The 14,012-nt window shown below is 31.0% G+C and overlaps 1 protein-coding gene across 1 annotated transcript; it reads right to left on the bottom strand.

Moving 5' to 3' along the window:
• Positions 1–10,612: 10,612 nt before the first annotated feature.
• LOC107418542 (thaumatin-like protein) lies at positions 10,613–11,862 on the bottom strand. Its single transcript, XM_016027246.4, has 2 exons — positions 11,674–11,862; positions 10,613–11,382 (listed from the first exon to the last, which is right to left on the bottom strand). The coding sequence occupies exons 1-2, from the start codon at positions 11,738–11,740 to the stop codon at positions 10,700–10,702; spliced, it is 750 nt and encodes a 249-aa protein (XP_015882732.4). The 5' UTR covers positions 11,741–11,862; the 3' UTR covers positions 10,613–10,699.
• Positions 11,863–14,012: the final 2,150 nt, after the last annotated feature.

Here is a 14,012-nt window from a genome sequence, read left to right as displayed (position 1 = left end):
TTTGATCTCTTCTTCTTAGCTTTTTTTTTTTTTTTTTTTCTTCTTCTTCTTCTTTTTGAGTGGGTGTGAGATTATGGAGAACTGGTTTGAGGGTATTTATCTACACAAAGGAGAGACAGCATCTAAAGAGATGAACATTATGATAAAACTAAAATGATACGTATTTCGCGTGTTTCACATTTTGTTTGATTGTTTCACTAAATGATACATTTTCCAATGACGTCAAAATCTTTTTTCATTTTAATTTTTTTCTATTTGTCACAAATGTAGTAATGGTTAGTACGACAGCTGTAGTCATAACTATAATTAATTGGTTTTGTTTAAAATTAAAGCATCAATCAGTTAAATAGTCATGTCTCTTGGATTCATTGGTGATATAATGAATATATGTTAAAATGAATATATTTTAAGATATAATATATATGAATATTATATTATCAATGTGATAAATGGCAATTTTTTTTAATGCAAATTGATCATCTCTCTACCATTGTATCTCTAGATCCAATGTAACTACCTCGTTGATACAAAATGGAAGTAATATTTAATGTTTTGTTCTTTATTCTTTTTTTCTTTCTAATATTTATCGTTTTATTAAATAATTAACCAAAGCATATTTTCACATTTTGTCCATGTGAAAATATGGACAAATTCGACCCACTTCTATTAGTTGATTGAGCTTGAGCCTTATAATGACCTTGATCAATCTAGCTATCTTCATCAATATATCAATATGATTTTGTTTATATATATCTGGATAGGTCAGTTCACTTTATAAATAAAAAATATTATTTATCATTGTTAATGACAAGAATCAATTGTACCGATATATTATATAGTGGTTTAATTGTTTGCTATGAAAAGGTAGATTTTAAGCATGTTTAAACATAAGACATGGAGAAAAAGTCTTGCATATGAGCTAGGCGCTAAAAAAAAGTGATCAACAATGTTTTGACCATCAAAAGGCAAGCCTAGACTTGAAAATGTCCATGCCTTTCCAAAATATATATATATATATATACATATATATATATATATTTTTTTAAAAGTTGATTTAATTTTTTTTTTTAAATAAAAGTATGAAAAGCTTTGATGCTCAAGTTGAAATAAAAAAGTTCAAAAAATTGATTTTATATCCGATGACATTGAAAATGAGTTAGATGAAAACGATATTGAGTTAGAGTTAAATAAAAAATATTATAAGAGATAAATTATAGTAATATTTAAATGGTCTAATTGTAAATTATTAAGAGATTTGTTTTTTTGTTGAAAACTTGAAAATTATGAATTTATTATGATTAGTTGTTTTTAAATTTAGTTTAATTGGATGCATTAGGATAATATAAACTTATACAAATTTTAACATTCAAAGTATGTACCTTTTTTATTTTTATTTTTTAATGTTCTTAAGATAATTAAAATAATAATAGAATTTTTTTTAAAAAAATGTCTTTTTATGCCTAGGTTTCGCTTAGGTATTCTAAGGCTTGAGGGTTGATCTTGTTGTCTTGCCACACCCCATACGTTTTAGAATCTTACTCTGAAATGATTCACATTAATATATTAGGATTTTAGCATTGACACTTGAGCTTGATTTGCTGAGGTCTATGGAAATAATCTTAGTTTCAAAGCAACCCCCAAAACATCTTTATACTTTGTCATATCACAAATCTTCAAAAACCTTTTCAAATAAGCATTGGAATCTACACTAGCTAAACCATAGAAAGGTTTCTTAGTAAGCAAGTTCATAGTAAAGCACTCTTTATTTCCAAATTAGGAGCGGCATTATCCAGAGTCCTTACGCAAGACACAGATCATCAACACTCACAAATGGGAAGACCATCTTCTCCTTGATTAGCCATGCATGATATCTCTTTTTTCAATTTCCCAACGCCTATAAACACGATCTTGTAGTTCCCTTAATTCTTGTCTCTTTTATGCTCTTAATGCTCTTTCGGAAGTTTGCACTTGTTGTTACACACTCATAAATCAAAAGTAAGCTCCTCGTAAAACTCAAAGAGAACGTTACTGTGAGAGTTAAAGTTTAGCAAATCAGCAAATCGAAGCAAGTAAAGGAACAAAATAACTAGAAATTTTTAAAATTAAATAAATAATGCTGAACTAATTTAACAACTTGTGAAAACACAAAGCTAAATCACCTAAATCTAAAGCAAACAGAATTCAAAATTGACAAAAATATCTTCTTTTTTTTTTTTTTGTCAATATGAAGTGCGGCTAGAACAAATAAAATAAAGACAAATAACTTTCGAAAGAACAAAATCTAAAATCCTAACTCTAAATGAACCTCAGACTTAAGCTAGACAAAGAAAAGAATTTTTCTATCTTATTTTATCAAATAATTAATAACACAGCATGGAATCCACCTCTAACTAATCCAATTTAATTACTAGTATGCTTATTTTATTAACCAATATTCATTCAACCACACTTAATTATAATATTAATCTATTTCATCTTTCGGTTCTTCATTGTGAACCCCAAATCAATTTCCAATAGATAATTGCCAAATAGATTTCATGTAAGCACCATGTCTTCATTCTTCGTCATTCCCTTCAACCAATCTTTAAGCCATCTTTTGGACATCCAAATCTATTTATTTTGCCTTGATTTTACCTGGAAAAGTTATCTATATCTTAGCTTTCCAAGCATATAACATTTTAAAAATTTTAACATTGTGAAAGGCATTTGAAACTCAATTTTTACATTGGATTGCAAATCAGCTAAACCGTGCACTTTCTTCAACTTTAAAGAATAAACTGTACTGGTTGGTTGGTCCGAATGCAATAAAATTTTCAAAGGGTAATTCATGTTGAAAGTTTTTCAACTAGAAGCACTTCAAAATTCCACATAAAACTCCAAATATAATAAAAATATATATATATTTATTGCATAGATTTCAACTTTTTCAGTATTTTGCTTGATATCTTTTTTTTGGCCTAAAATTTGAAAAAACACAAAACTAAGTAGTTTTCCATATAAACTGAATATAAAACAAATAAATATTAAGTATAAAAGATAATATAAAAAATCGCAAAATTTTAAACCGATCAACTAGCACTAAAATTCCATTCTTCTTCAATTATTTCACATAAAAATTAAAAAATTAAATAAATAAAAAAAGACGTTTTTGTCTGAATCTTGATTAGCACACATACTGTATTTAAATTTAAAAGAAACCACATAAGTGAACGACACCATAACCTTAAAACCATAAAAAGGTGAAAAATTTTCGATACCCCCTTTAAATTATATTTATTACATATATATATATATATATATATATTGGGGTCAAAGGAAATAGTTTATTCAAAAAGAAAAGAGTACATCAGGGTGAATCATTCTTGAGAATAGATACAAAATCATGAGATAAACTAGAGTTCCATTCAAGGAGAAGACATTTATTTCTAGCAGATTTTGCGATCCAATGGGCTGCTTTATTGGCTTTTCTAGGCAAAAAGTTAACCTTCCATTGATTTACCTGACATAAATATTCCCGCATATCTTCATTGATGCTTCACAAGTCCATAATAAGCTAGTATCCCCCTTCGTGAAAAAATCCACAAAAATTTTCGAATCACCCTCGAAAATGACTTTTTCCCATCCCCAGTCTATTATACACATGCATACAATGCTAGAATGAAACGGAGTAACCTGAGGCATGCAACGTAAGAAATGACCATTATTGCGCCGAGCAATACACCATCCCTGCTTCTTTGTTTTGAATACCCCCTTTAAGATTTCATAAGAAACGTGTTTCATTGTTTTCATAAAAAAGGCTTAGTTAATGTAATACACAAAAAAGGATTGCTACTCAAGCATTTTTAGAAGGACAATTTAACTTCAATATATGGACGATGATATAGATGAAAATGAGAGCAGCAAGCTTCAGGCCCGAAAGGTTAATATATAGCATTCAACTTATATGCATTGGATAAAATGACACATATGACAAAGAAGAAAATCTAGCACCAAGGCAAGGTTGATTTTAAGAACCACACAAGATTTAGTTCAAGTGTGGTTACAGCACTTAAAATACAGCAAGTCCCAGGCAATCGCAGAAGGAATATACCAGAAAGTTTATCACCATGCAACGATCTAGGCAAGAACAAAGATAAGATGATTCTTAAATCAAACTAAAGCGATGGCAATATACATCAAAATCAAGAGCAATCATATAAACTGCAAAGAGCATTCAATGTGGCACCTTTCAAGAACCCAATATTATTGGAATCTCTCCGATCAGCTGGTTATAGGTCTAATCCCTCCCAAGCAGAAGGTATAAAATATGATCAAAGAAGTCAGAGGACATACGTACAGGACCTGGTAGGAGGTGCAGTTCCCTATACTTCGACGAATGCTGGCGGTCAAACTGTTGTTTCTTATTCCAGTGAAAATAGGTTTAGGATATAAGTTTTGAGCACATTTTGAGCTTGACAAAGGGACAAAAAAAAAAAAAATTCTGATTTTGTATTGAGTGTTTTCTAGTTTCAAATCCATGAGACTAAAATAATATCATTCCCCCAAAAAAAAAACAATAATAATAATTATAGGAATATCTCATACAATTAGCAGTTATAAATTCTTATAGCTGAGATTCCTTGTTCAATTAGAGGTGAAAAATAAAAGCCACACGCTCTTGAGTTATCTTAACAATCTTTAAACATCATTTTATCTTCGAAAGGTCCATAATCTGATTTGATTAATTTCATTTTGATTTTATTTGAGGGACTTTCTATTAGATTTATTATCTTGCTTTTTTAGCTAAATATGGTTTCCCAACAAACAAAACGGCAATCACGCAACTAAATTGTACGGTAAGTACAAAATAATTTTGATCTTCAACATACACTACAAGGAATTGGGTTACCAATATTTATGTATAACGAACGCTATACTATCTGTAAGACTCACCCTAAGGTCACAATTGGGTTTATATATTACCTTATGAAGCCCTCCTAACACACAATGAGCAATAAACATTTTCAAACTAAAAGTTTTCAAGTGGATGATTCCTTTTTAAACCCCTCTATTGACATAATGAATGGGATCTAACTTTCATAAAATAAAAAAAGTCTAAATTTCGAATATAATCCTTTGAAGTCATGTTAGAAAATGCGTTCCATAAAAGTCAATGAGTTAAAAGAACAAAGCATGGCTATATCATATCTGCAATTTACTAGTTTTGCATCCAATTCAGTCAAAACCTCACTTACTGTGTTCATCCTTAGAAAATAGACAAAACATTAAGAAAATGAAATAGAAAGAAAACCAAAGTAAATACTATATATACATATATATATTAGATATATATATATATAGAGAGAGAGAGAGAGGTACTAACCTGTAAGGAGAGATAGGTCCAAACAGGGGAAGTCACATAAGTTATAACGAATATGAAAAAAGAATCTGCCCAAAAATCCAGGAGGCAGAAAATTTAAATTTCAACATTTAAGGGACCAATCGAGTCAAATTTTCTGTTATTCCGCCTCCTTGGCCCAACCAAAACATCATCTACAAATAGTGGCACATGAATGAAACAATATGCAAAACACAGGCATCACGCAGCTACAATTCTAGCAAACAAGTTAAGTGCCATAAAACTTTTTATCATAGATAGTTAAGTGAGATTTTTTTTTTTTTTTTCTTCAAAATAAACCATTACTCCTTCAAATAAGTGACAGAAACCATAGTTATGTCAAATAAATATACCAGACATCTTATATTTATGTTAAATAGATCCATAATGTCATGAAGGAGCCAAATTCATTGTTCCAGCTAACAAGAACTCCAGGGCCACAATTTATGACATAGAACAGAAAGCATAGTTCCATAAGCCACTTAAAAGTACAAGGTAGCTATACAAGAGCATCACTGAATAAACAATAACATCAATAGGACATTAACAAACCATTTTAAGGCAGGTGTTATATATACAGCAGTGCAGAACTCATTACTGTTGCCAGGGGAAAAAATCCTGCAAAAGAAGTCACAGAAAAATTTACAAGACACACCAAATTTAAATGCACTAAGGCAAAGAACATTATGCATTGTGTAATTATCGTTCACCAAATTTAAATGCACTAAGGAGAAAGAACATTATGCATTGTGTCATTATCGTTCACCATACATATATATATACAAACATACATTTTACTTCCCAACACTATCAAATCCTTTTGTATCGCGCAGTCCTCACTCCAGTGGGGTGTAATAGGCAAAATACACTGAATCAACACCCACATAATACCCAAAGTTAAGCCATTTTGTATCCATATGCATTTTACCTAAATAACCTGAACTCAGAATATCAATATCATGGCAATAAAAAGGGTAAACAAGGTAAATCACCTGACATACTTCCAAAAAGAAACAATACTATTTAATTCAAAGAACGAAGGCTAAGTGGTAGTGGTAGTTATCGAGGTGGGAGTTAGAAATAATATAAATTGAACAAAAACGAAGGCTAAGTGGTAGTAGAAAGTAAAATAAATGAGAAAAATACCTGTTATTGTCTTTTTAATGGCCAAAACAATTTACCTGTGACAAATCGGACAACATCTTCTTTAAAAGACATCGTTTGTTTGAGAAGTCAAAAATAAGCGGCAAACATGACATGCGATCCGACCCACCTGGCCCACAGATTCTTGGGCCAACCTGATTCGCTTTTCATGAAAAACAAGAAAAATAAAAAATAAAAAAAACAAGAACAAAAATTTTCCCACTGTAAATATAATATAAAGCCCGTGTAGCAATACATAAAATACGAACCATGAATTCACAATAACTTACGAAACTTGATCGAAAACATTATTCTAATGAATTTTCATCTAAATGGGAAAAGACAAGCCTAAGGGGGTGTATTTTTTTTCATTGAAATTAAAAATCTTTTCAAATATATATAGAGTGAAGTAAAAAATGCAAAATTTAGATTGGAAAGCAAAATAGTGTGGTAAAAACCAATAAGTGTTAGCTATTTGTAATCAATGATGATGGTGATGTTCACGAAATCATTATTAGCAATAACAATTAGTAATTAATAATATTTATTTATGTATTAATTTTTAATTTTAAAACTTTAATTTGGAGAAATAAACTTTTTTAAACAACCATTTAAATTTATTAAATAATATATGTATCTATATTAATTGCCACCTTTAATTACGAATAACATTTTTCAAAACAAATACCGCATGGTAATAAAAGATAAAAAATGATTTTGTAATGGCCCAATCAACAACGATTACTTCGAGACTTGATGATGAAAATTCTCTTTCATCCCTAATTTATAAAAATAAAATAAAATAAAGCCTGGAAAATGAATTTTTGATCCCAATTAAATTGGAGCTTTCAATAATAAAAAAATTAATATTATAGAAAATATGGAAATTAAGTAAATTATTCTATATAGGCTTTTTTTTTTTCCCTTGTAAATAATACTAAATGTGATATTAGTACTATTTGACACCAAATACCTTCTTATATAAATGAACAAGGAATATTAAAAAATTATTAAAGTGTATATTATAATACACAATTAGTCACGATACACAAGATGCACAATTTGTACAATAATTCGGGTTTCTACTCACGGTTTTGACCACGAGGTAAAGTAAATGACATTAAATCTTGACAAACATTAGAAGCAGAAATTTTTCAAACCTTTCTTTAAGATTGTTAAGATAAAATCTGGGTTTCATTGTTTTATTGAAAAAGGGCTTAATGTATAGGACTGCTATTCAAGCATTTTGTAGAAGGACATGGAGCCTGACCTCATGACCTTATGGAAGATGATATCGATGAGAATGAGAGCAGCCAGATTCAAAGTTCGTTTTCTAATTATATGCTACAACCAAGATTATTAAATTGGCCAATACTAATTAAGCTGATCAAATATTTTTTTTTTAAAAAAAATTAATTAATATGTGGATAATGGTGATGAAAACAGAAGAAGAATGAATTAAAGCAAAAGCCTAAAATGCAAAGAAAAGAAAAAGGAAACTTTCTCTTTTGTCAGTATGCATCACTTTGGATCCTTGGCATGGCTTTGAACATGGAATCATAAAATATATATATGAACACAGCCAGCATATTGTTAGTCAAAAGCAAGGACAATAATTTGGAAAAAAGAATATATATGTATATATATATATATATATACACACAAAACTTTCTTGCCAAAACATATTCAGAAAACAAAAATAAATGGGGATAAAATAATAAAATCGTCAATCACAGAAAGAGAATTAGGGCAAAAAAAAAAAAAAGGAAAATGTTACGTAAACAAAGCCAACAAATTAGAAACAACAGGACCCAAGGCAAATATTTAAGTGACATCAAATTCAAAATCCTCAACAAACTTAGGCAAAATTTAAGAATGGTAATCTGAAAAATTAAGCAAGGACTTGAAAGGTATATTTTTAGCTAGCTCTAGATCTGATTGAATCCAGAATTTGAAAATTAACCCAGTGGTAATTGTCAAATTTTAAAAAGTCAGTGATAGTTTAAGCTAACATAATAATAATTTTTTTTTTCAAATAGTGAGCCTTATTGATTCACATCCAACGTCTCCAATTCTCCAACTTTACCATATTAAACCTTTTTTTTTTAAAAAAAAAATTTGGCCCTTAAAATTCATCAGTGAAAAAGAAAGGGAAGAAAAAGAAAAAGGGCATATAACGGATAATGAAATGTCCTTCAAAGGTTTAAAACAACGGTAAGCTAATAATGAAACTTTAATATTAGAAAATAAGTAGTTAGTAAAAAGGGGGAAAAAAAATCACATGCATAGCTCCCACCAGCTTTTTCCGTGTTTTACCTTTTGAAGCATAGACAATTTCCACAATGGACAGTACACAAAATGGAATCAGGAAACAGTAATATGATGGAACATTATAACACAAATTGCGAAGCATATATATATATATAATATCTTATATGTGTGGAAAATATTTTAGAGTTTACAAAACATAAACAGTTAAATTATCTTCTTCTTTTTTTTCATTTCTTTTTTTCCTTTTTTTTTTTTTTGGGGTAAAGTAAACAATGAAATGATCAAAAGCATAAAAACTGGACTATAAATATGGAGCAGGTTTTTTTGGTTGAAACACTAAATATAATAGGTTGCAGTATGGCCGCAAAGTCCAGCAATCAAATAATGGTATCCACCTTCCATGACCCACCTGTGTAGCCCTTTATTTATTTTATTTTTTTTTCAAGTAGGGGAAACAATTTATTTTTAGCATGAGGGTGACCACATCGTCTTATCATGAACTCTATCTCATTTCAAACTGTTTATGAAGTAAAAATTAATTTCCTTTTTTTTTTTTTTTGCTGTTATTAATAATTACCATAGCATAGTTTTAATATGGTAAAAAAAATTATTTATAATTATTAATTTATAAGAATTATGCAGATTTAATAATTATGTTGTATTTCTCCGGATCATTTGATGTCATTATCTATATATGTTTATTATTATTATTATTTTAAAGAATAGAAATCATAAACATAAATATTAAGGAACAAGCCATATTTTTAATGAGAACAAATGGTACTTGATGAGTTAATCAAATGTTTAAAGGAGAAGTTCTGTAAATGAGTTCTTCTATTGGTCTAGCTCTTTTGTTTTTCTTTTTCTTTTTCTTTTCTTTTTTTTTTTCCTTTTTTTTTTTTTTTTTTTTTGGGGTAAATTTCTATTTGGGCTAAGCTCAGTTGTATTATTATTATTATTTTCAACTTCTTCTGCCTTTGTTTGATATATTCTGGCTAGAGTGGTAGTGTTTTAGGTAACAGATGGTGATGAAATAATTTACATCGTCTCTAAGCCGAATTAGCAGCGAACTTTGGTAGAAGTATCTTTTTTATCATATAAAGCAACCTTCTCCCTCGGATTTGGGGCTGTGTTTTTCTAAGTTCTGTTTGTTTCACTCTGTTCCATTTTCCAAAATCCCCCTCCCTCGAAAGGAAAAGAAAAAGAAAAGTTGAATATTGTAAACGACTAGAAAAGTTGAATATTGTAAACGACTCAATCTTTTTGGTGCATAGAAGTACTTTTGTAACCCAATCCCATGCCTATGCGCAAAAAGTTGACAATTAACTATCAAATTTACTATGTGACAAAACAGACACTGCCGATTGGTGTTTAATGACACCCCGAAAAAATGTCTTGGTCAACATTAAACATATGCAATTATATTAAAAGGCGTAAACTTTCTTTAATTTTCTAACTTGGTAACAATTAATAACTCAGTTTTCTGAAAACATTACTCATCGGAGTGAATATATAGTGGTTTGAAAAAGTTAATGTAATTAGTGGTTAACTCAACAGAAGTACTGACAAAGACCATTGAAAAAAAAAAAATGAAGAAAATTGATTAGAACCCGGTTGCAACATAGATTATAATTGGACACCCCAAATGGACAAAACTTTCAGCTCATAGAGAACAGGGAAATAATCATTCTACTTCACCAAATCACCATCTTATATTTTCAATCCAATTAAGCACCATTTATATATAGTACTAGAAAAGCAGCTTAATATATAAATGATATATGGTTAAAAAAAAAAACTACAGTAGCCAAACCCAGTCCATAAGTAATAATTAATAATATATACTATAATAATAATAAGTTGTATCTAAAATCATATAACTAATAATATAGGAAGATCTCTCCCCCTTTAGTGACGGTGGGGGCAAAAAGTGACAAGATAATTTCCTCTAGTACAAGTAGCAATGCTAGTAGGGTCATCGTAAGCATAAGAGTAAGCTTTTGGACAAGCCGTCTTGAATATCTTCGAATACACCGTCGGTTTACAAGACTGCGGGTTCCCAAAGCTTCCCGTACAGCAATACCTCGGCGAGTTAAAAGCGAAACAAGCGCTCTTGCATGCCACGACTCGCCGATTATCGTGGGATCTGACCTGAAGACCAACTGGGCACATGGTGTTCAGATCGCTCACGCACCCGGCGTAGCTGCACTTACCGGAGCCTTTGAAAGGCGTAATGGAAATCGCAAGATTGTAGCCGTCGACAAGGCTGACATCGTAGAAATCCTGGTCGTTTCCCAGGGTAATCTCAGCGAGTGTCGCCGGAGGTGCGCCGCCGATTCCGTTGCAGAAGAGGTTGCCTCCGCAGTCTCCGGTGGCGCAGCGTCCGCGGCCCGAGGCGTCGAAGGCACAGCCGTGGCGACCCCAGAATCGGCCGGACCAGAGCGGTGGGAGGCGGAGAGAGTAGGCTTTGTTCGGTGCGAGCTTGAAGCCTCCTCGGGCTAGGAGTGGCTTTCCGGCGCTGGGTTGGATTCCAGGCCATACTGGGTGTGTGCATTTATTGTAGAGAGTTAGCGTTGTAGCTCTCACATCCACTGCAACAAAAAAAACAAACACATTGAAGTAATATTGGAAAAAATTAAACATTAAAATTTTTTTAAAAAAATTGTGACTAAAATGTTTCAAAACTAAATGGGTGACTAAAAATTTTAGTTACGACAATAGACTGTTACACAAAAACTGTTTCAGTTATGAAAGTAAAATGTTGTAACTTTAAGCTCTATTATAACCAAAAAAGACATAGAGAAAATATGAGAAAAAAACCACATTGAGTCACATTGCTTTGTTTGCTAAAGCATTGTATAATATGTAATAGAGATAGATACCCAGAATGTTGGAGAAAAAGATGGTAATGAGCAAGAGAGTGAAAAGAGGCTTCAGCATTTCTGCCATGGCTGAGAACTTGTAAATGCAGATTGAGAACAATGAAGAAGAAAGTGGGTTATCCTCTGAAGCCCCCCTATTTCCACAGCTGAGTCGGGGAGTTGTTTGTTTATATAGATGGGGAAACGCCGAAACGCCAAAAGGGTAAGTGTGATTGTAAGGGATAAATGAATGCAATTACTAATTACAAATGTTTATTTATCTATTTACTTATTTTTTGTTCTTTCGAAATGTGGGTTCCACGCGTAATGAAGTTAAAAGCCAGCTAAGAAGCTTTGGTAGTGTAAAAATGGGTGCTCTGTGTCTGCACTGTGAAGGGAGTACATTATTCAAATAGACAGAGAGATGAGTGGGGGAAATTTGGACTTGGAAATGTGAATTTTGGGAGAGAGAGCAAAAGTGATTGATGACACAGTGCACAGCTCCCAACAAAATGTCAGAGGTTCAGTGGGGGAAGATTGTCTCCATCCAAAAAAAAAAAAAACAAAAAAAAGGGTGAATTCACATGTGAAGGGAATCAATTTGTTACCCAAGTGGAGCCCCCCCTATGAATTTTGCCCTTGCCCAATTATTATATGCATAACCACACTATCATTAACCTACTAATTTCTTTTTTAGCTATAAATTAACCTATTAATTTCTGAATCAATAGTCAGCATAAACTGGAGTTGAAAAATCTTCCTTCAGCCTTTGAATTGAAATTTCAAAAAAAACTCAAACCCAAGTCCAAAAACTTAAAAAAATTTAAGGACAAATATTTGAACTATTAAATTTGGAAAATGAGTTACTCTTCGATTTGCCTTGTTCTTTCTCTTTTCTCTCTCACAAACTAAGGCAACTCTCTCTCTAAGAAGCAATCTTTTTTTCATCGACAAAAGTCAAAAATCTCACCATCTCCCTTTGTCAACAATATATATGTATGTATGTATGTATGTGTGGGCTGTAACTCACTATTTTTTCATAATTTTTATGTTTGTTTTGAATGGGGTTATTTTAATTGTTCCACCTTTGAGAATGAGAAGTAGAAAGTAGAAATTTTGGTTGAAGGAGATTTTTGTTTTCAGATTAAGAGAATTTTGTCCCATACTAATGGGTTTTTTTTTTCTTTTTTTTTTTTTAAATTTAGGGAAGAACAGAAAGAGCACTGGAGCTAGAGGAGAAGAAAAAGAGGTGCTTGTGAGCGAGAAAGAACTTCACATCTATAATCTGAAAAATAAAATTCCATATGGCACAAAATGAATGGACGTAATACTGAGAACTGACTACTCCGGAAGCACTTGAAATTTTTCCCATTACCCACCCACGTGATTATGTCAGATAAACTGTGTTCAACTTTGTCATCTGGCTCATCAGTGATGGTCCATCAAGTTTTTGCACGATTGGCTCTAGTCAGTTCTACGGCTTAGATCGTTTTGTTGTACGCTTTGAAGCTGAACATGCATGTACAATAACAATGAATCTGCATCAACATTTGAAATATTTGTATATATATAAAAATCTCTCTGAGTAGTGTGACCCATGTTAAAAACGCTACAGAGATTCTCTAGGAATCGTGGTCGTTTAATGGAGTTTTCGCAGAGATCTAAGGAATAAAAACTAATATATTTAGTGCTCTTAATTAATAATTTGTTATAAAAAGACGCAGATCATCAGGGTTGTATTTATTATAAACGACAGAAAAACACTAGGAAGCTAATGCATGGGAAAAAGAGAATATTATAGCCCATGAGCAACCCATTCTACGCAACTCTCATGGTCTTTATGAACCATTCTTATAAAAAAATAAATAAGTAAAATTAAAAATTAAAAAAACTATTAGAAACCCTTGAAGCAACAAAAACAAAAACTTTTAGAAACCTCACTCAACCAAAAAATAAAATAATAAAAAATGCATGTCATAGAAAATTAATTTGGGGTATTAAAAGGTGAATATGATCATCGGTTTTAAATACACTTTGATTTGTGTTATTTATTCAACTTATAGTGGGATTGTATTTTGTCAATTATCAATATAATTTTTGAGGGGTGAAAAGGTTATTTTAAAATTTAATCAAACTAGTCTTTAATCTTTAAGGGATAGGCCAGATGAAAAGAATGGCAATGAGCACATCTTTACATTTGATGGATCTAAATATAATAAAAAATAAATAAAAAATGCCCCTCCTTCTCCAACATAACATATGTGTGAAAAATTCAGTATTTTTGAAAAATTATCATTATTTTTCCTTTAGTTAATATATATCAAAATAAATTTACTTAACAATTTTAATTTGTTAATTTT

The sequence above is a fragment of the Ziziphus jujuba genome, chromosome 2 (assembly GCF_031755915.1).
Source record: "Ziziphus jujuba cultivar Dongzao chromosome 2, ASM3175591v1".
In the NCBI taxonomy this organism is placed as follows: Eukaryota; Viridiplantae; Streptophyta; class Magnoliopsida; order Rosales; family Rhamnaceae; genus Ziziphus; species Ziziphus jujuba.
This window is presented reverse-complemented; position numbering and strand designations above follow the sequence as displayed.

Bases quoted from the DNA above. Each gene is read 5' to 3' on its own strand.
- LOC107418542 (XM_016027246.4), bottom strand. From the start codon at position 11,740: ATGGCAGAAATGCTGAAGCCTCTTTTCACTCTCTTGCTCATTACCATC. The intron at 11,383-11,673 runs GTATCTATCTCT...TTTTTGTTGCAG, and splicing joins CTTTTTCTCCAACATTCTGG to TGGATGTGAGAGCTACAACG.